The 23,912-nt window shown below is 41.9% G+C and overlaps 1 protein-coding gene across 13 annotated transcripts in view; it reads left to right on the top strand.

The window, feature by feature from the left end:
* atp2b2 (ATPase plasma membrane Ca2+ transporting 2) overlaps positions 1-23,912 on the top strand; it is a 101,396-nt gene that overhangs the window by 45,806 nt on the left and 31,678 nt on the right. For 12 of the 13 annotated variants that reach the window (XM_081705332.1, XM_081705329.1, XM_081705327.1 and 9 more), the window contains exons 2-4: positions 2,114-2,772; positions 16,682-16,879; positions 23,078-23,335. In XM_081705332.1, coding sequence (XP_081561458.1) covers positions 2,589-2,772; positions 16,682-16,879; positions 23,078-23,335 — 640 coding nt within the window. In that variant the 5' untranslated portion in view covers positions 2,114-2,588. Of the gene's footprint in view, positions 1-1,568; positions 2,773-16,681; positions 16,880-23,077; positions 23,336-23,912 lie in introns of those variants that run through there. The other variant, XM_081705335.1, reaches the window with a different exon arrangement.

Here is a 23,912-nt window from a genome sequence, read left to right as displayed (position 1 = left end):
AATAATCCGCAAATCACTTTCACACGGGCATCAATGATGCCATTGACTTTTATGTTGCAATACACTTCTGAATGTAGTGATATACTGCAGCTATTCGCTGTGCTTTCTGGTAACTGAACTGATGTCCGGTCGTGTTATTGCACATTCGATTATAGTCTTGTTCCAGGCATTTATCTGTAAATCCACACGATGTAATATAACCAGATGTTATGAGAGACGTGTGTATTGTGTTGGGATTAGAATATTGCCTTTTGTAGGATGAACTGTGAGCTTTATTGTCTTATTTATTTAGGATGATCGACTTCCATGGTGCGTGAGTGCCAGACACAAAAAAGGGGAGTTAAGTTCCCTTTTCATTCAGAATGCCCACGATAAACGATTGCTCTGGAGCCTTAGCATTACCGCCATTATCAGAAGCTAATGTAGCAGTATGAATTATGCCATTCAGGAAGATACGTTTGACGTTTGTATGGAGTATCCAGAAGTTACTGATAGAATTACTCAAACCACATATGCCCCACTCATATACTGTAATATTTTGTGAAATGGACTTGCTGTGAACCTGTTCACTTCTCGCATACTGCTAGCTATAATAAAGTTTAATCCTTCAGGCACAACTCCCATACTGTCAACTCGAGAGGCAGCGTTCTTCCCCTTGAGAGCTACTTCAGCTATTAAACGTTGCCGGCCAGCCAAAAAGGACCATCTGCGAATGTATTATTAGCCACATTACCTGCAGCATGGCAGACTCCTCGCTGAGATGATTAGCCCTCCCGTGAGCCATTACGTTAGCTTTCATTCGACACACTGGCACAGCTGGTGGATCTGGAAGTGGGTGTGCGATTGGCGTGTGTATTGATCGATCCTGAAGGCCTGTGGGGCTGGGTTGGTTGCCGAGGTCTCAGCTCCGCCAGCGCCAACCACTGGGATACCACTCCACCACAGCTGATGGGGTGGCGGAAGGGGTCCTTCAACACGGAATTGACTTTCATAAATTACATTTGTCAGAGCAATAGGGTCTTGCCAGTACATGCTTGGGGATAGGGACCAACAAACAGAATGAAGGTCTTCAAGTTCTCATGTTCACAGAAGTGCCATGTCTTGCTGGAGTCACATAGAGAAACATTTTGAAGTGTTGTCAGACCTGGAATTGCTTGGCTTGGATCTTTGGCTTTGTGTGCAAAATTCAAACAAAAAATGTCAAAAATGAACAAAAAAAGTTTATAATCTCAGTCTCATGTCTTGATAATATGACGTTAAATCGGAAGTTGAGTAAATTTGCCAGGCACATAGCATCTACTGGCTGCATTATTATTGTTATTATTATTATTATTATTGTTGTCGTTGTTCTTTTACTTGAAGTACCCCGGAACCACCCTCTCTTTGGTTCTTTTGTCCAGTCTTTACAGCTGAGCTGCATCCACCTGCTCATATTACATAATCTCTGTAACATTTATCTCCCCTTATGTCCCCTCCAGCTACCCCCAACGTAGCATGCCGTGCGCTGGCCTGCCACGCTTTTGATGTCGGGGCCTGTTCAGTTTTTTTTTTTACATTTTTTTTATGGGGCTCGTTTGATGCTGGCTGCGAGCAGTGCCCTCGCCCCGTTCCCCTGCCTGAGCGTGCCGCCAGGCCTTTTAATATGCATGGGGCTCCACATTTATCCGCGGGACACAGGCTGCAGCCACAGGGCGCCGTGGGACACACGTGACAGCGATTGACGGCCAGCAAGCGATTCCCCTGCCCAGGCGAGATGGCTGGACGCACAGACTTGCCTCTCAACCCTTCCAACCCTCCACCCCCTTCTCGGGGTGAGCGGCTGTGTACTGTTGCACAGCTGTCAGCATGGTGAAATGCAGACAACGCAACACAACAATGCAGCTTGTCTCAGCTGCCCTGCGCTATTTCGTGCTCGCTTTCTCTTTTGCACTCTCTCTCCACCTCCCGTTCTCTCCCTCCCTCTCCGCGCTCCCTTCTGTACTACTCGTGCTTCCGAGATACACTCACACTTACCTCTCTCTCTCCCCCCCACTCTCCCCTTCTACTTTCTCTCTTTCTCTCCCTCCCTCTCCTTCCTTGCTCCCCCTCTCTGTCTCTGTCTCTGTCTCTGAAGGAGTAACAGAGAGGATCACCATGTAGACGGCAGCCGGGAGCCTGGCAGAATGGGAATTGACATGTGGCACGAGTCCGGTCTGCAGCCGTGGTGAGTGCGGGCATCCTCAGGACCTCGGCCGGACTTTCCTGGACGGCTGGTGTGCCGTTCCACTCGCTCCCCTGAAGACTCGGAGCGTCTCCTCCATCACACACACTGGACTGGATTTTTGTTTCTGGGATTTTCCCCCCACCTTTTTTTTTCTTCTTTCATTTTCCTCATCTCCCTTCCTCCCCTTCTCTGTTGTCCTGCCATCGTTCAGCATTTTTAAATCTTTTTTTTGGCTTCAGGTTTTTTTATTTTACTACCTGTGTGTTCAGATAATTATTTGCCCTAGCCACCCCTAAGACGCTCGAGCATCGCGTGGCAATCTCCCGACTTCTGACACCGACTCCACTCCGCTCGGTGCCACACTAGTGAGCAATACTCAGCCACCATGGGGGACATGAGGAACAGCGATTTTTACGCCAAGAACCAAAGAAATGAAGGATTCGGCTGCTCGCTCATGGAGCTGCGAGGGCTCATGGAGCTCCGTGGCTCGGAAGCGGTGGTCAAAATTCAGGAGGAGTACGGAGCTATCGAGGGTCTTTGCCACAGACTGAAGACATCTCAGACAGAGGGTGAGTGTAGGGGCTCTTTCTTTCCCGCTTCTTATTAAACAAATGCCGTCTTACCCCTAACCTTCCCCACATACTCTTTCAAACACTTTCAAATGTCACATGAGTCATTCTGATGATTCTGATGATTTTTTGATTTTGTGTGTGTGTGTGTGTGTGTGTGTGATTTGCTGTGCTTGTATTTGTGCATAACAACAATAGAGGTCTTTTTGTCTTTTCTTTCATTTTCCCCACAAACCTGCAGCTTGACCCGGTTAGTTGTCTTGCCGAGTTCTGAACTAGAATGTGTCTCCCAGGCAACAGTGCCGAGGTCATACTAAATTTGCTGCTCTTTAAATCAGCAATGCTGCTGAGTGAGACTTGCTTTTCACACCCTCTGATAGGTATGTCATTTCATAAGTTGGAATTCAAAAATGTTGCTTTGTGTAAGATCCCATGGGTTACTGTAACAGTTGGGGGGTGGTAAAGCTCGAGCCCATGCCTTAGTGGAAAATGATGCGATTGGCATGCTTGTGACGTCATGGAGTCTCTGTTATTTGATAGGACAGTGGTCGATTTTCTGGGATCCTCATCACAGGCCCTCTATGGGTTCATGGGATCAGTGGTAGAGAGTGGTGCTCTCTATGATCTCATATATGGAAACAAAACAAAAAAACCCCCACAGCATTCAGCCTTTGCCAATGTAAAGTGATACATCTGTAATATGCCCACTGTCAATCACTCTGGTACATCTTTAATATGTGTAAACCCCTCCAGGGAAGGTTTGATTTCTTAAGTTCAGACCTCAGATAGCTGAGCATTTTTACAGACTAAAACAATGGAACTGGGTTGATTAATCCAAGGATCGTGATCTGTTTTAAAACAAAAGGCACAGTGTGTCCTGTCTTAGCAAAGGTTTCCTCCACTGAAGCCCTCAAGAGGCAGCAGCATCTGAGCCAGAAGGCACCCGAGCCTTTACTTCATCTCTTTGATAACATGACCGTCTGTGCAGTTCTGGAGGGGTGGGGGGGTGCATCAAGGATCACACTGTAGCTTCGGTCTGCTAGCGTGAGCCTGGCCGACACTCTAGGTGCGAGATGATAACGAAGACAAATGATCACATCCAGTCTTGTTAATGAGTACAGTTCTGCATTCCTCCATGCGGGACAAAATAATCTCTGTAGGCACGGACACCTCCGTGTACCCAGCAACCAGCCATGTGGAGCAACATCATTCCAATGATACACCTGCTTGTACTAATTAAGGGCTATGTGAAGGAATTGAAGAAACTTCAGCAGTTGCAGCATCAGTCAGAAGGATTCAGTAGAACGCATCAGGAGAGCAGTAAGTTTCCTCTACAGTATCAAGCTAACCAAATACACTTGAATTCTTTTGTGCTTCAATTCACTGGATTACTTTTACAAGTTGGTTAACTTTATGGAACCCTTACATAGTCCAAGGGGTACTGAAAACATACCAGAAGTAGGCTGAGTGTAGAGGCTGTCTGTTAGAAGAGGATCAGTCCTGTTCTCCGATTACCTCAATCCCGAGTGGTTGCCATATTGGTGACATTCAGTCACCAACCCCAACTGCCCCTCCCCCTCACCCCTCATCCCCCCACCTAACCCTAACCCTAACCCCCTTACCCTTGAAGGTTCCTGGCAGTGAGGAGTCGAGCAGAACGTACTTGAGAACATAGCAACCTGCTATTGCAGGCAGCTGTCATGTTTCTTTACGAGCGCATGCATCCGGAAAAGGCACCCTGTGACGTCTGAAACAAACACCTTGGTTCTACAGAATAATATGGAAAGGACTATAAAAAAAGAAAAATCAACTACAACAAAAAAAAACAAGCCCTATTTTTACTCTACGTGCTGAGGTGGCATCACCAACCGGGCTGCAGAATTAGGTGAAGAGAAAGACATCTCTGTTATGGGTTCAACCACAGTAAACAATTTGCCCGAGAAGGGCCCTGGAGGGAGGGCTCTGTGAGCTGGCTATTGTATGCTAATGAAACCAATGTGCTGTATCCTGGCACCAGCTATGAGCCGGCAAGAAGTGTCTGTTCCCACGTCGCGGCTGTCCTCCCCCATGACTCCCTCCATTTCCATTTCTATTTCTGTCTGATGGCCCACCTCACTCCAACCATCCACCACAACCACCAGCACTTTGCACCACCACCCCCAACCCCTTGTAACCCACCACCCCCATCCATGAGCCTGGATGAGCATGGAAAAGTAACCAAAATTTTCCATTGTCTTCTGAAGACCACTGCTCTGTTTAGCACTTCCTGTGCATGCCAGCTTCTTTGTAATTGGGCCAGAGGGCTGAAAATGGCTTCAGGCCCTCCTTCTTGTGGGAAGCTAGAGCTAAATGCAGACATGCAAGGCTTACTAAAGGGCTTTAGCCTTTGCATAGGTTAGGGGTACAACGCAGTCTCCTGTGAAGCGACCAACAGAGGCAGATGTACATCCGTCAAAGGGCACAAATCAACAGATCCACTGTGTACAGTGGAAATGCACCTCCCGGCATTATTTGCTGCCACAGTAAAAGCGAACAAGGGCTAAAGGTCATAAAGAGCTGGTCGCAATGAGGCTGAGAATCAGGCACAGGTGGCACACGCAACCATGGTGGTGTGCAGCTTGCTTGTGAGCATGCTGTTCAGGGATGGCGCTCTGGAATACTTGAGTCCCTGGGCTATGTCAGGCTGGATCTGCTGTGAAGAATGCGACTCAGGAGTAAGGAAGTGAACACCGGATGCAATGAACTCCACTGCGTCATCTCCGCCACTCACATCAGCTCTGTTACACATAGCTAGCTAAGCAGTGTCCCACTTCGGCAATGCCATGGCTCCAGCTCCCAAAACCTCCATCTGCTTTGTCGGTTCTGTTTCACAGGGCTAGCAATTGTTCCACCTCAGCAAGGCCGCAAACCTGCCCCCAAAACCCACCCTCAATGAGCATGCTAATCTAGTCCTCCAGCCCAGTGCTCATTTCCCTCTGACACATCCCATTTAATCTCAGGCTCCACTAGGAATTGTTCGGTATGAGCACAATCTCCTCTAATAAGGACACTTCTTTACTCGCCCGTAATTCTGCCCTTATTCCAGCAGTTGTTCTTAAAAGGAGAAAGCATTCCCTTTGAGGCTAGATTATAAATGATATGTTACAGTTTTCTGGCCCCTCCGAGAGGTAGACACTCCCGAATGGATGACCTTGGAATAGAGCATGAGTCAGTGCTGTCAGTTGCTAACACAGAAAAGTATGAACAGTATATAGAAGGTTCAGACAATTTAAGCCGAGGTTACAATGTTGTATACCTTTTCAAAGTGTTCATAAACGAGTGGTGCAGCACACTTTGCCAAATGCACAATGTGTTTACCCAGTTTATCCCATTGTGAGCTTGTGTAAAACACCGTGACTTATTTGTGTTCCTAACACTCAAGTTCTAATCTCCAGACAAGCCAGAATATGCGCTGCTACCCAGGTGTTCATCTACATGAGATGCTTGCTGCTGAAGACGTGCTGCTTTGTAGTTTTGCCGCTGCTCCGACCCCCTCAACCCGCCAGTATGTGTATTGCTGTAATGTGAGGGTATGTGTGGTGCCACGTCATGCATTGACAATGTATCATCAAATTCCTTTGAAAACACAGTCTATGAGTACGTGCCTTACATATTGCTGGCAGTCTCCCAGGGTTGGGTCATAGAATTTCAGTCTGAGCAATCTTACAAACAGTAAGAAAAACTGCTGTAAATATGTGCGATTAAGGACAATGACATTTGCTGTATGTCAGGGTTGGTCAAGTCAAGTCAAGAATTGACTTAGCTATAATGAGTCTTAAATCTGACTAATTTTTACACATATTCTACATCATGGTTATATCACAATTTAAACAAAAAACAGAGAAAGGACTTTGTGAGGTTATTAAGTAACTATTTTAGCATTCTACTGACATAAAGTAACATGATAATCAACAGCTTGTTTACAGCTCACAGTGTTGAAACAGAATTTGTGCTAAAACACACTTCAAGCTAGCTGGCTCACAAAAAATATCCCTGAGTTTTAGTAAATGTTTTATATTCCACTAATACCTGATGGGTATGTGCTTTCTGGGTTTGCAATGTTTATGATCACATGCCTTCTTACCATAATCATATTTTATTCATGCGTTAAAGTAGCACTTTTTCAGTGGAAGCACATCTCACTGCAGTAGTAACATTAAAACACCTCTGTTTTGAATTGAACCTTTGTTGAAACCCAGAACTTGTAACCATGTCAGATTCCACTTCTTTAGAAAAACCTACCTTGCACACACACTCACTAGTCTTTTGATTAGGAGCTTTTTGTTGGTGTATAATTACGGACTGTTGCACATCTGTTGCCATGCATAATTTGACAGACATCCTCTACCTCCATCATCATTGGTGTCTGATCACATGACCACTGCTGACCGGATATTATTTGGTTGGGGGAGCATTCTCAACACAGCAGTGACACTGATGGTATTGTAGTGTATGATATGCTGGTATGAGTGTTGATATGCTGGTATCAGGCACAGCTGTGTTGCTGGGAGTTTATATCAAGCCTGAAAAAGTACTGAGGTCACAAACTGACCACTGATAAAGAGATGAGGTGAATACAAACTGGGACATACATGAGTAATAATCTTTAACTATGTACTTCATGGGTGATTCTAATAAAATGATTGTCTGTATAGCAGAATACCCAGCTTAGCAAAGTCATATTTCTTCTCCTATGACATCAATTTAACAAACACAAGCACAATTCTCCATTTGTCATCTTTTCTCTGTAGATGTGAGCATTGTCCCAATGAATCAGACCCTACCAAATAAAGCTTTTGGCCTCTGTTGTGCAAGAGCATATTTTTCTGTCATATCTGTATTTTAGTCTCAAGCAATCAAGTGAATTTGCCCTTGGGGAGCTGATGACCTCACCAATTGTGTTTATTCTTTAGCCCATCCAATAATAGCCACATGGTCATTTATGGCCACACAGCTATATGAATCAGGACTCAAATAACTGTATTGGCCTTTGCCAATACTGATCTTAAAGTCTTCCATTTAATGCCATTGTATAAGCATAATGATGATATAATTTTTAGCCCTATTATCATTTTTCCTTATGATTCTATTACGGTCATGAAGATGTAATTTTACTAGAATACAAGTAAATTCCCTGTGGGCTGTAAAGATTTCATATTGTGAGTTGTGAAGGAGTCTTCTTCTGGTGCCTAGTAACATAAGTATTTTGCAGTAATACTTTAATATTTTTCTGTGGACTATTGCTTGTTGAATTTAGCAATCTCAAAACACTTGATAAGGGAGTGAAACATCATTAGGGTTGATCTTTACACCGCACAAGGTTAGCCATTCTGCAGCCTGGGTCTTGATGACTAGCATTAAAACTCACTCATGGCAGGTTGGGAGAGAGAAAGGTTATACAGTGGTTGAGATCACCTTCCTACAGTTTCCTTGAAAATACCTTACCAAATAAAGCTCACATTTTCAAACATGCAAGCATTATGCTATGTAGTTTCATGTGAGGCTGTGGGATCTGTCGACTAGAGCAGTTGGGGTCCTAAGCTGTATTATAAAATGTGTTCTAAAAACATATGCAAACTGGTCAAAGTGAAGAACCAGCACTGTGGCGCTGGAGGTGGAGGTACCATCTATGTGGAGCAGCTTTTGGAGGATTCATGAAACCACACCAGGACTTCCATTTTTCTTATATCATGTTGTCAGCCCTGATTTCAACTTTCTCCACCCTACTCTGCTGTCAGCCCTGATTTCATCATGCTTCACCCTACTCTGCTGTCAGCCCTGACTTCATCCTGCTTCATGCTACTCTGTGGGGAACTCCTCTGATGCTTGTCTGCAAACCATGGTGTTGATTTGGTAGACTTCACATTTCTACACCTGGGTTTTAATGTCCCACCTGTCAGGTTACACAAGTAATGGCCTTTCCCTCCAAAATTTGCCATTTTTGTCTAATAATTCAGGATTTTTGTAGTGGAGATCTTAGTGAAGACCGATTTATGAAGATCTCTGATAGACGTTAAGTTGATTGAAATAATAATAAAAAAAAACCTTACTGTTAGGGTGTTTCAAATGTAAAGATGAAAAGGCAGTATTACATTGCTTAAAGCAAGTGTTTAAAAGTGTTCAAAATAATTTTACCCCTCAAAAAGTACTCATCATGCCACTTCATAACTCTTTGACGAGGTTCGCGGGGGGGGGGGGGGGACACAATTTTGGCTGGCATACATTTGAGCCCTCTTTCAGTAACGTGAGACTGACATCTCAGCTGTGAGAGAGAGGATATCCACTGTCATTCGCCCTTTCGCATAGAACTCCGTAGTCCTGCTTTCCAAGAAAACACGCACAGACACTTGCACATAAATTTCCCAAGTGCAGTATATCGGTGCTGTGATTACACGACTTTACCTGCTGCAGTATTGCGTGGGTGGATATGTGCATATTTTTGTGTGTGCGTGTGTGTGTGCATTTGTGTGTGCGTGTGTGTGTGCGTGTTTATGTGTTTGTGGGTGTGTGGACACTTGTTCTTCACAAGTGGAGATGAGGAGCAGTTAACGTTTGAAGGGTCATAGTTGCCGCAGTCCCATGGCCAAGAGCAATCCTGACAAGGACGTGGACTGGAAGGTTCTCTTCCCACCATCTGTATAAATTCAAACAGCAGGCATGCCCACTTCCACTTCAGAATTTTAACAGATATCAAGTGCCTCTAATGAAGACTTAGACACTTGTGCTAGGTGCTGACCACTGCTAACATATCAATTTGTTTTAAAACAATTTTTAAAAAAGTAATTAGATTGCCAGTGCTTGCACACGCACATGGCCATCACTGCACTGGATTGTAGACACTGTAACGTTGGAAGGATGGAATTGAGATAAGGGTACTCATTATAGTAATTTGTGGGCTCCTTGTCAAGTCTACCCTTCTTAAAGTGGTTCTTTGTTTTGCCTTGGTTACAGTGTTATATTGCAGAACACTTGCTGGATGTTATGTCAAAAAAATGCATGTAGCATACTCCTGTAATCTAACTTTTGTAATTATCTTCCATATCTCTGAACCACCAACAGTTCAACAGTGAAAGTCAGAGGGGAAAGTGAAAGCAGAGTAGTCTGAGCTTGTATAGCACTTAAGACTTACAGAGTATCAAAATTTGAATACGTTATTCAAATAGCATTATTACTGTTGTTATTGATGATGGTGTTTACTAGCTTTAGTTATTAATTGTTTATTCATTAAATAAAAAAATGTTTTTTATTTCAAACCTCATGCTTGACCTGTACATCAATATTCCAACTACCCCAATTAAATATCCTGGATGATCCTACCACAATTTTACCATGAGGCCCAGTGATTTATTTTCTAAACCTGGTTTTGTAAACCAGATAGGGCATGCTTGAGGTTTTGTACAACATATGCTTTCCTCGGGTGACAAACAAGCTGACTCCAATTAGGGCGGGTAGGAATCAGGTTATTGGTTTGAATGCTGTGAGGAATTCCCCATAGTGTTGAATGTGTTATGGAAAACATCGAGTGTCAGGTTCCATGAGCTATCTACCTGGAGAGAGCTCTGCGCGCCTGTATGTATGAATTCAGGCCTGTCCTCAGAGAGCCATGAGCTGGGCACTTCTGACAGCAGTGCAGTTCTGATGGGAGTGCTCAGTCGGCCGCATACACATCATTTCTGCGCTAAGAGGCTCTTGTGAAAGGCCAATGCATCAGGAACTCGTGTAGCATGATATATCTGTCAAGAAAAATTTCGGATTAAATTAATATCCCAGAAATCTTGTCCACAGTAATATGCATAAATGCATTTTTCTCAATTTAGATTTTTTTAAAACAGCTGGAACCATAGTGAAAGCAAGAACCGTCTGAAGAGCACTCGTACACTGCTTACACTGGTTTGATTCCGTCCAGTTGTGCAGCACGGGTTAAAAATGAACAGTGTTATGTTAACTTTACAAAGTCACATGGACACATTTGCTAACCAAATGTGCACCATTACAAGTTTCCCCCAGATATAATTTTCTTGCTTGTTGCTAGCTCTGCACTTAGTATTACAACCACACTTTTTGTCCAGGTTTGGACATGGACATGGACATGGATTTGACATAAGCACAGACTGAGAAGCAGCAATTGGCAATACTTTGAGTATGTCCTAAAGGACCCTGACATACACTGTTCTCTCTGGGATGTTGATTCAGAAGACCATCAGTATGGCGGAGGGCCCATCACACGACGTTGCCATGGAAACTACTTTTGGACACGTCACTGCATGATGACAAAGGATTGTCAGATACGTTGTGTTGGCGGGTTCTTCTGGCAAAAAAAACGGGCAGCGATTTGTCAATCTGAGTTAATATTTATTTCTAGTGTACAGCGTGTTCATGTTTATAAGGGACTGGGGGATTTGTCAAATGACTGTTTCCCGCAGAGTCATCTGCGGAGCACGAGCTTAACATTCAGACGAATCCTTTCAGAACAAACAGCTCTGGCCACGAGAGCTCGTCATCGAACGTGCCTGCTAACTCTGCACAAATGATCAGCATCGGACAGTTAAACTTGCCAGTACCATAAGTTAAAAAGGAAAGGTGGACTTTTATCCCAGTTCGATCGGTGTCACTTAAAATAACTGGACCCTTACTTTCCGTTGCAGATGTAGCGTCATGTGCTGAAAAAAAAAAATCCATAGCAACAAGGCAGCTCTGACGTTGCATCTAGGTGACATATGTCGATAGAGCGTTTACATAATGGGGGCCTGCGGAAGGCAGTTGCGGTGATACGCATCAGCGTTGGCGCGCGGCGCATCTGCATGCAGAAAATAACTGCGTAGTAGGCTCCTCTTCGGCAGTGGTAGAATTCACCGCGGTGTTCACCCGGAGCCTGGGCGCGCGCATCATGTGTAGGGTTTCCATGGCGACCTATTTTTAGCAACAGAAAGAAAAAAAAGGAGAAATGAAAAAAGCACCAACTGTTAAAATATGCAATATCGCTGTCTTCATCTCTACCCCTACCGCCGTCGATTTCTTTTTTTTTTTTTTGGGGGGGGGGGTTGTCCGCGATAAAGGGAAAATTATTTAATATTATATTGATCTGAATAAGGATACATGTAAGCAAATGACCTAGTTTAAGGAAGCCACTAATGTTAATTACAAGACAAGTAAATAGAGAGGGATGTGGGAAAGGCTGTCTGCCTTACTAAATACGGCCCCCCCAAATTAATTGATCACTAACCACTGATCTGGGTAAAAAGATATATATATTCTCCGTCTTACGTATGACACTTTATTATTGGTATTTAGTGTCCTGGTTTTACACAAGAATTAATGAGTTATAGGTCTACAGTCATCACACAAGTCCCTTGAGCACTTAGTGTCTCTCACTGAACTAACAACTTCTGTGTCTCACATTTGATCCAAGGACAAAAGTGCAGAATCTTTCTCTCTTTCCTTACCTCTTTGTACACACACATGCACACACATGCATGCACGCACACACACACACACACACACACACACACACACAAGTATGCAAGTATGTTTTGTTTACCTTTAATTTTTTTCTTCAATAGGCCCATTAGTGACAGAATTTTCATGTCAATGCAGTCAAGCAAAAGTGAAGCCATAATAATCTATATAAATATTTTCTGGAACCCTGGTGAGGTTCTGCAGCAATATTGTATATTCTTAACAGCCTAATGAAAAGAGTCATCAAACATGAAATGGACATTGGGAATTTTACTATCTGTTTGTCCTCTTGTTAAATGAGAATCGAAGGCATTTTTTCCTTTGCAAAGTCTTGTTTATGATTGGGCCCCCTTTCGTATATTAAGCTGACAGCCTTTTAATGACCACTCTGTTCAGAGTAATCCATGGCTCCATGTTAAAAACACAACTCCCAGGACTGCCTCATTTGTACCTCCTGTGGCCCTCTAGCCATTTCTGTTGAAGATGTGCTGTGCACACGGGAGTTGTTGCAGCACACTTGTTTGTGTGTGTGCGTTTGTGTGTGTATGTGTGTATGGTGGGGAGGGGGATTGATGAGGAACAGAAGCAGGCATAGGGCCTCCCACGCTGAGGCACAATTAAAAGGGAATGTTTAATGAGGCTATTTTTAGCCTTCTGTGCTATTTGTAACCTGGGCATTCTTTCCTCGCAGTTGGAATAATTTGAAGCCTTTCTATTTTGTACAGTTCTCTTTTCCTCCCTCTCTCCCACCCTCTCTCCCTCTCTCTCTCTCTCTCTCTCTCTCTCTCTCTCTCTCTCTCTCTCTCACTAGGAAGCAAATATGTATTAGTGAGTGCACAGTTATTATGAACAGTGTCCTCACTTCACACACCTCTCTCTCCCTGTCTTTAGTTCACATTGTGATCCCATGAAATCAGACACCATTTTATCTTTCCGTACATTATCTTAAATGATACTCTCTGTGTCAGGTGGATAATGCATTCATTACATTCCAGCTTCAATTTGAGGTGTCAGATTGAATCTAAATATGAATTAATGAATTTTAAAAAATTAAAAAATCAGTGTATGATGTGGTGCAGAAAATGCCAGGGTCATGTACAAAATTGGATAATAGTTTTTTTGTTTGTTTCTTTTTTTGCTGATGTCATTATTAAGAGTGATATAAGTCTGCTGACGTTTGGTTGTCTCTTCTGCCACTTCTGAAATTAACGTTAAATGGTGGTGGAGACTGCACTGCACGTCACTCTGCACTGTGCCATAATGAAATGTCCAACACATAAACACAGCACCTGGCTTGTCCAAGTAATGGTGGCGCAAAGGGTGGTTCAGACGGATGTCTGGCTTTCCAAGACTGCACAACTCGGGGTCAGTGTCTGTGTCAGGCAACTGAACTGGCACAATGTTTACTGTAGGCTCTGGAAAACAAGAGCTCTGCCCTATCACATTCGGCCTGACTGCTGCCAGGAGCTGCTTGCACCGCTCCTCATGTCCCCACCATTGCACATTCCTCCTAGGATGCTGTCCAACAATGTACCAGTCCTATGGAATGCCATCATTTCCAGTACTTCAGCAGATTGTGAGTTGTTTTCAGCAGTTCAGCAGGTACTGTTATGCTGGGATCACTCAAGAGTCGAGATACAGGATGAAGGCCACAATTGTAGGGTCCGACTTGGCAGACAGACCTGCTCATGAAATTGTGTCTTGTAGTATCTATCAATTACTTTGATGTGAATTTGATTGTTAAATTAATCAAATTAAGAGTGAGGCATTCCTGCCTTAGTATTTACAGTAATATATCATTGAAAATGAATGAATCAGTAATATATCATACTGCAAATGAATGAATCAGTCATACGGAATACCTCAGTGCTGTGGTTGCCACAAAACTAAATGAGCAGAGGATATGGAACTCTATTGAACATTTCAGTGCGAGACATTTGCTGTGCTGTGACACTGTTGTAATCACAATATCTTAAAACTGTAGAGCTTTTGGCATCAAATCCTAATAAGGGCTGAAGTTTCACAAACAGAGGATTGTTCTTAACTATTCTTTTCTATAAAGTGACAAAAAGTGATTTATTTCATTGTCAAAGCCAATTCTTCATTCTTCCCCAGTGCATGTTGCTCCTTGCTTTCTCCAAAAAAGCCCTGCCAGTTGCAATATGGAAAACAGCATAGGCACGACTGCCTGAATCATCCTGCTTAGATCTGCCTACGCAAAGTGTACCCTCTCCAGACCCTCCTGCCAGTTGCAGTCATCATTGTTAATTCCACGGTTGATTTTTCAAGTGACCATTTGAAATAAGGTGTTTCTTTGTAACTGGCTAGTACATTGCAGTTCTCTTATTCATTGGGGAGGAAAATGTGGTGTAATTGGCCATTGTCACTTAAAATACCTGCTTTGTAGTTCAGTGTGTTTCTGTATGGAGCCTGGGGAAGAACATGGGTATTTCATGTAGAAATCAACTTAATGAGGCCCTTTCAGGCACTGCTTGCCTTTGCAGTACCAAACAAGTGTGACATTAAAATATCTAGTTAATTGTAGCTTGCTAATATTAGCAAAGCCTGGCTCAGATGAAGCCAGTTCCAAGGGACCCCTATTCTAAATATGTAGCTGAATATTAGTGGTGTAGAAAATGGTGTAAAAATATATCTTCTTTGATTTGCTCTAGGGGGTCATTAGTGGGAATTCCCTTCTCTTGGTATGAGTGGTTTCCTTCTTTCCCCCTGCACTGTTCTGTCCATGTGTTTTGTTTAGCTACTTCCTAGAGATGCTCATAGACATAACTTTGCTTTGAAATGTTCTGGTGACAATTCAGCTGCCCCTCAAATTTGCATTCCCTTCAAGAAATCAAGTTCTCAGGCACATGCATTCACTGAAGGGAAATCAGTGCTGGGACTGAAAGGCTGTGTTTGTTAAGCTTATTGGTGTGGAAAAAATACAATAAGCACAATTATTTAAAATCTATTTATTGTACAATTGTTTTCTATTTATTTTGAGTAAAAATAATTAGTTTTGTTGGAATGTTTATTTTGACAGAAAGTCATATGACTTTTCAGCAGCTGTTTTTCAGTCAACAGTCATCAGTCATGTCATATTAGAGGTGTTTGCTGACCAAAAACACTTTTCCACATGATCTTAGTGCTATTTTCACAGTCTGTTTGGACAGGTATCTGCAGCATGCTGTTATATAAAATATTTTCAGACTATACTTTCAAAAAGCAGTGTGGACAAAGTCAGCCATTTCAGAAAGTCATGGATTCATGACCTCAGGGACCCCAGCATCGATTACACCTATACAGATGCTAATGTATCTTTGATATGTCTTGGTTTTCTGGTCTACAGTTTCCTCTGTGGTGAAAGGAAGTCTGTGCCATTTAACGGTAGAGATACTTCTGTGGATCATGTGTCATGTGTCATGGCTATCGGCCGGATTTGTAAAATGCAAAAAAGTCATTGAAGCAAGGCTGTAACACACTATTCTAACAGGCTGTGATTTCTTATACACACATGCTGATCTATTCTCCCTGCAGCTGATTTGTGTTTGTTTTGGTATTTATTGATTTTACTTTGCACCTGTCTCAGTAAATTTTGGGAACTGGAACTGGAACCGCCTTAATATCAAGAAGATATTCTCAGGACTACTTTGTTTATTGCCTGCCATTTGCAGTCTAATGTAACCTTTTGATTTGGTTAAAATAACAATGATAAACCCATTTATGTTGAAAACAATTAGCAAATACCAGTCACAGTAATTTCTGCCACGTCAGTGTGCCGTCACTAACATCAATCAAATGCATGCGACAGGTGGGACAGGTTTTTCAGCACCCAGCAACATTCTGAAGCAGCTCGAGGAACGGTGGGATGATTTGAGAAGAGGGCCGGCGGTTGCTGGGGAGGGAGGTGCAGCGAGTCAGGGGCCTACTCTCATGCAGGGAGTTATGTAAGCATGCAGTGCGAGCTGTGCTATGAGTCAGCACCGTAACTGGCGGCGGGGATGACACAGAGGCTCAGTTTTGTGCGGGTATTGCTCATTTCTAATATGCGGGCCTCGGGATGGGGTACTGTTTCTGGAGCCATTGAATTAAGCATTAACCTTTCGTGACCACAGCCAGAGGGATAATCTCACCAGACATTGTCATAAGAACAGACCACAAATTACAATGTGTGATGAATTGTAGAGGCTTGATTACTGCCTTTTCTCACGTCCTGTTAATTTGGACACAATAAAATAAAATTGGCAATCTGACCTTGAAAGAGTAGTGATATGAGGAACCCTGTCTATAAAGATTGGCCACAACTCAGATAAAGTGTAATTCTTGCCACAGTGCAATTCTCAATACATCACAGAAATTACAGTACATCACAACGTTATTACATATGCATCTGTTTTTGGTGTTTTTTTTTTTTTAGGTTTGACAGGCGATGAAGTTGACCTTACAAAGAGGAGAGAAGTCTTCGGGAAAAACCTTATACCTCCAAAGAAGCCAAAAACGTTCATAGAGTTAGTGTGGGAAGCACTACAAGATGTGACCCTTATCATCCTCGAAATCGCAGCCATAATCTCCCTGGGACTCTCGTTTTATCGGCCGCCTGGAGGCAACAACCAAAGTAAGTGTGGCTGCTTGTTTACTTATAACTTCTGCTCATGCTCCGTTGGCCTTTGGTGACCTTGAAGAGCCTGTTTTTGTGTGTGTGTGTGTGTGTGTGTGTGTGTGTGTGTGTGTGTGTATGTGTGTGTGTGTGTGTGTGTGCGTGTACGTGTGTGTGTGTGTTTTACTTTTTCCTTTAGGCATCATAGTCATTTTTTTGTTGCTCAGTTAATAATCAGTTTAGTCTAAGTGAACACACATGAACACGTCACTTTTTCTCTGTTAGAAAAGGCCCTTTATTTTACTTTATTTTACTATTTTACTTTATTTTACTATTTTTTAAAATGTACTATTCTACTGAAGCTTTATATTTCTGCTCTTTATGAAAAATTCACTCTGTTTAAACATGTTACAGAATTTTGAAGGACCAGGGACTATGAAATCTTAGTGTTGGCTATGGAAAATTATAGAATATAGCATTATGCAAACCTCATGACATTTCAGAAATAATCGGATTAACCTGTAAATGTAAATATCCCACGGATCAGATTAGTTATATGAGCTCTAGCAACATTTGGTTGCACGCCACTATTTTCCCTTGGGGTATCTGTGTCTCGTGCATCACCCCTTTGCAGTATCTCTGCGTGGGAAATCAGAAAAGTTCTAGGGCCACTGCACTGCTCAGCCTGTATTTTTTTTCCCCTCTGCCTTCAATAATCAAGAAACGGTTCCACTGGAGCCCTTGCTAACGAGTATGACTGTGCATTCTGGAGCTCTCTCAAACAAGTAAGGGCAGTGAGGGTTTCCAAGGACCCTGAGTTAATGAAGTGTGCGTGGGAGAAATAACCTTTGGGTGAAGGCCGTACATCAAGCCACGCGGCCATAAAACGCGCTGCTAAGACTAAGACATTAAGCGCATGTCCTAGAGAAGGCTGAGTAAGTAATATCAATCATCAAAATGGTCCGGAATTCAATTACACCTGGTATAAAAAATTATTGTTCATTTGAACGCATTCCAAGCACCAAAGCCGACTAGATTTACCCCCTGGAACATGAGCATTTTTAAGGAACTTTTGCGTTATGCATTATGTATAATTGTGTGTTTTTATATATATATATATATATATAATTTGAAAGGAAGGCAGTCTAATAATTAATATTCATGTAATAATGAATTATAATATTGTAATAATATTAATATACATGACTGAGTCCATTTTCAGTGGAGCATTCATAATCACTGCTCTCGTTTAAAGATGGCAGATGTGCTACCTTTATAGCAAAGATTATAGCAAAGACTGCAAAGATTTTTGAACACTTTAATGGTGGCATGGTCATTTACTTCTCTTTCATTGATTATAATTATGCTGTTAGCGCACCATGACCCTGAAAAAGCAATGAAAAATGCTACTTTTTTAAGAAGCACTTTATGAAAAAGGTAATAGTAAAAATGTGTTGCATTGTTAGGTGGCATTTCAACTTTAGTGAATTCAAAGCTGTTCATTGTCCCTCTCAAATGAACAGGGCCTATAAAAAACATGATTCTGACCAGTCCCTACAGTCCCTACTATATTTCATTTACCGTTTGCCATATTGTCAGTCCAGCTTGTTTGTTGGGATGAAAGCATATTTATATCAGGCATGAAAACAAACCAGCAAAGACAGTTAGTTCTCTGTTTTTGTTTATGCCACAGTACCCTCTGTGGTTCCAAAAGTCTTGTGCCATCCATACCAAGGTCCAGCATTTGTAAAACATTACATTCTGCTTGTAAACTTCCACCTCCCTTTTTAAGAAATACCTAATCATTAAAATAACAAGGAAGGATGAATCTTGCAGCTGCTCTGGACTACCCATACTTTAATTTAGACTGTAAGCACTCTGCTTTCATTCTTTAACAATCATGAAGTGTCTGTGAGACTTACAGCCCCATATAATGTTTTGGCCCCAAAATATAGGTAACATTTTGGCTCCAAAGTACTAATTTTGTCACCTTGATATATAGTATACAACTTAAGGTGAAAATAGAAAGGACCTGCAAGTGTGTGTGTGTGTGTGTGTGTGTGTGTGTGTGTGTGTGTGTGTGTGTGTGTGTGTGTGTGTCTGTGTGTGTGTGTGCGTGTGTGTGTATGTGTGCATGTGTGTGCATGTGTGTGCATGTGCTTGTGTAAATGTGAGTATCATTGTTGGTGTGCATCTACTATAGGCTGAGTCACGAAGACTGAGCTATAACTGGGTGCACACTGCTCCTGTGCTGGACACATGGGGCAGGTGCTCTTTTTTTGAGGAGGAGGAGGAAGAGGATGACATTGTCTATGTCTCTGAAGGAAGATTAATTGCCTGTCTCTGTGCCCAGACAGCTCAGTGTTCAGATTAAATTATGCTATTACAGTTTTTCAGGCCACAGCCCTGCTCTGCTAAGTAAGCACAGGGATCAATAGAGAAAAATCTCACTTTTCATTCACCAGGGAGCCCAATGGAAACCTTGCCAAAGTAACTGTAGGTCAAAAAAGGGTACCAGTGTATAGTCCATTTACAGTATGTTACCACATAATTGAGAAAAGATGACTCTTTGGCACTTTGTAGATCAGACCTAATATGAAACCAAAATTGCAAGCCATACAAAACCCACTCCTAGTGAAAGTGAAAAGAAATTTAAAGACATCCTATTTACATTTCAATGGTCAGTAACAGCATACATTAGCACACACAGGCACCTCAATAGCTTAATAGTGAAATGTCCTGTCAGGCAGGCTAATTATGTATGGTGATTCCAAACTCCTGGGTACAGATATCACAATCGCATGTTGCAGTACTTTCTGGTCTGCTGTAATGTGCAGCTCAGAGTGTCACGAGCAGTTATCTAACACTAGAAGTCTGCACTTCAGGACCACGGACAGCACCTAACAAGCACTGTGACATTTTGCACCCTGAAGTGGGATATAGTACAAAAGCGCCATGCCACAGTGGACGTGTGTGTGTGTGTGTGTGTGTGTGTGTGTGTGTGTGTGTGTGTGTGTATAAGAAATTAAGAAATCTTGTTAAACTGACACATTACTAATTAATGAAATAGCAAAGAGTAATAATTAGTATATGTAAATTGGGCTCTATGCTTCAGTGTTTAAAATCCCTGTTTATAAAAGATATGCCAAACACTGAACAGTCATTCATTATCTGGACCGCAGTATTTTTCTCCATCCATTTTTATGGCGATCTCTTTTAAGTTTGAAATGGTTCATGATTAGTGATGATGTATTTTGCTTTCTAGTACAGTCAACCCACTGCGGGGGATTGATTCCAGGAACCCCCGCAGATATCAAAATCTGTGGCTGTTCAAGCTGCTTATATAAAATCATATTTGCATATAACCTACAAATATCCTCCTGTATACTTTACAGAATTAGATGGTACTTTTATCCAAAAAATGACTGAGAACAGCTTGAGCAGTCAAGGGTTCTCAGTTGCTAAGGGACGCACCAGTAGCAACTTTGCAGTGGTGGGGCTTGAACTAGCAACCTTCTATTTACAAGTCAAGTACCTTAAACAACTGAGCTACCACTGCCATTTTGAGAGTTATACTGTCCTCAATAGCTATACTGTGTTGTTTAGCAAATAATGAAAAAAATTGATGCAGCTGTCATAGGCCTAACTATACAGTACAGTAGGTATCTGCAACCACATATGTCAGCAACCACATGCATTTTTTTTTTTTGCAGCATTTAACAGATTGCTTGCATTTAATGATCTGAAAGAGAAATAAACTAAAACACAGAATATTTAAAATACAGATACATATAGAAAATAAATGATTTAATATATTCTAATCTCTCTCACTCACTCACTCTCTCTGTCTGAAGTGAGGATCTGTTTAGTGCTTAGTGTGTGGCAAATTCAGGTTTTGCTTTATGATACTTTCCTGGGGTTTTTCTCCAGTATGCAGGTGGTTGAACCCACAGATAAAAAAGGCTGACTGTATTTTTCATCACATAAAGTATATATTCTGTAATACCATGTTATTATGGAATTGTTGTCAAAGATGACTACATAATCACCAGTGATAATTGTTTTAGTTCCTTTAAATACCAGTGCACACCACTGTTTTGTTTAATAGGGAAGAATCTCCTCTGTGTTATGGTGCATTCAGCAGTGGCAGGATCAATGTCACAGTTGCAGATGTAGTTGTGTTCAATACGATGCATTATGGCTCAGACCATTTTTCCATTATGTCAGTGACAGTTAACAGTGCAGTTGTGACTGTTAGTTAACCGCACAGAGCCTGGCCAAAACTGGGGCACTGTAACATGCCAAGAGCTCCCACCAAATTTGTGTGCTGAGAAGTAGCTCATTTACTTGGAGGGTTTTTGCAGGAAAGTTGAAAAACCATAATGTCTAGTCATGAGGGCACAGTCCATAGTCGTCGAGGGCACAGTACATAATAGTCAAGGGCAATGGTCCTGCCCAGATTAGCGTTTTCCCTGCTCAGATATATCATTGGCTAATTATCAAGCCAAATGTGAGTTCTGTCAGGTGTCTTAATAGTAGCGTAAACAACAAACTGCAGTGCTGTGTTTAGTTCGGGTGCGCTAGGACCCAGGAGCATCAGTGATGCAGTGTAGTGTAATTCTCAGTAAAGAGTGAGATTTACTCTGCATTCAAATGTCTTAGGATAATTAAACCACATTAAGGTACAAAAGGGCTCTTTAAATAGAATTCTTGTCTGTTTCAGTAAGACTTTCCATCCCTGCCTGCATCTTTGATGTTTTCAGCCTGATATGTTGTTTTGGGCAGTCTGGCTCTGACGTTTGGTCCACCAATCTGGGTCGCTCACACTTTTCACAACGAATAGCAGAAATGTGCTATAGAACCCAGACTGGTTGTCAAAGCATGCTTGCTTTATTTTGTCAGTTGGGCTTTTGCCTCTAAAAATATCATCAAAAGTATATGTTACAGACAGCTAGTGCTATATGCATATATGGATAAGTCTCTTAGAACTATTCAAATGCCTCTTGCAGTGAAAGAGCCTGCTAACATTGAGGTGATGAACTGTTGCTCACATGATATTTTCAAACTCCCTACATTTGTTAGTAAACCTAGTGGAAATACGTAGCTATTAAGTCTGCAATGTGAGTCAGTAGAAACTAGTACTCAACTGGTATGAAAATTTAGCCTGCAGTGATAAAAGTACCTATTTTGAAGCACTAAAAATTACAGTTATCTCAGCCAATATAATTTTATTCATTCATAATTTAAATAGTCTTCGAAAGTTTTAGTTAAACAGTGCTAAATAATATGATTATTATTAATATGTAACTTATTATGAGTATCAGATTTCAGATGTTAATTTTCTTAAAGGCAAATATTTTATTATACTGCATTTATTATTTTTATTATTTATATTATACAGTTTGACTTGACTTTAACTTATAAAACAGGTTCAACAGCAGCTGTCTTGATGGGACACATGACTTCCATATCTTCATGTGATGGTCAAGCAAGGTCCAGTGTGCATATATCTACAACTTTAATTAGTTAAATGGTAAATCAGTCAGATCATAGTGGAAACCTAAATAGAATTCTTCTCATGCCAGTTACAGTTTGCTTCAGATGACATGTGGCACGATTGGGATTCAGTCATGGATGGCTTCACTGCCCTTTTGATGCTGTGCTTGCTGCTTGTATGGTTTGCACTTAATTCACATCAACCAAGCAATCAGGCTGTGATAATGAATAAATTAATGTAATAAAAAGTACCACATATGTCTTGGAACCAGCCCAGTCTAACTATGCTATTGCTTTTTTACTAGTTCAAATGCTAAAGCTAACGGTGATTTTCTGTTTTTTGCTATCAGCATCTTAGCTGTGTGTGGCCATGCACAATGGCATATTTCCTTTTAACTTCTGCTTGAAGGCACCAGAGAAAAAGTTTCCATAGCCATTGCCTATGCAATCAAAAGCTCATCCAGTCTTCCACTAAATAGGCATCATATTGAAATTCTATGCAAATATATATATAGCCATGGGCACATACATTGGAAAGCAATTTTGCCCTCTATCTGCCCACTCCATGCAGTCTGTCCAAGTGCTAAATGGATATACAGCTGAGAGATTAATATGCTTGTGTGTGTAAAAGAACATATGTGATGATAAGTACTTGTGTGCAAACACCCACTGTGGGCTACAGTTCGGAACCCTTCCCATGTCTCCTGTGTCTTGCTGCAGGCTGTGGGACAGCAAACGCTGGTGCGGAAGATGAGGGAGAGGCAGAGGCTGGCTGGATTGAAGGCGCTGCAATCCTGCTCTCCGTGGTGTGCGTGGTCCTCGTCACAGCCTTCAATGACTGGAGCAAGGAGAAGCAGTTTCGGGGCCTACAGAGCCGCATCGAGCAGGAGCAGAAGTTCCAGGTGGTGCGTGGAGGACAGGTCATCCAGCTCCCTGTGGCTGACATCGTGGTTGGCGACATTGCCCAAGTCAAGTACGGTACGTATCAGTTCAGGTCGAAAGTGTTCATGAAGGGCTCTCTGTAAGAGACATTGTCACCAAGTAGCGTAACAGAGCCTGGGTAGACACAGACAGTGACCAAGGGCAACAGTGAATTTTTTTTAACCCCTGACCTCTGATTTACTACTGACTCTGTATTTCCAAATATAGACATTCAAAAGAGCTCGCTTCATTTCACATTTCAAGTTTGGTTTATTTGTCACATACATAGTCATACACAGTATATATTTCATCCAGATATATAGGGTAAAGAAACTTATAAATCTAACATCAGATTTTGGAACTAGATGAGCAGACACAAGGCCATTTGACTAAGTAAGCAAGACCGCTATTTGATTATCTAATTATGAACAATGGGAGGACAAATTCAGAGTTTTATCACCCTGTCACCAGTGTTTGAATGAGATATGAGAATTGTATTAAACTAAGCAGGGTTATAACAAAGAGAGATTCAATTTTATTGGGGCTTTTTTAAAGCTAAAAAATGGATTCCTTCTGACACACTGGCAAAGATGGTAACCATATGTGGGATCCTAGTGTAGAGGGATAATGAAAA

Source organism: Electrophorus electricus, chromosome 22 (genome assembly GCF_041902795.1).
Source record: "Electrophorus electricus isolate QZ-2024a chromosome 22, ASM4190279v1, whole genome shotgun sequence".
In the NCBI taxonomy this organism is placed as follows: domain Eukaryota; kingdom Metazoa; phylum Chordata; class Actinopteri; order Gymnotiformes; family Gymnotidae; genus Electrophorus; species Electrophorus electricus.
This window is presented reverse-complemented; position numbering and strand designations above follow the sequence as displayed.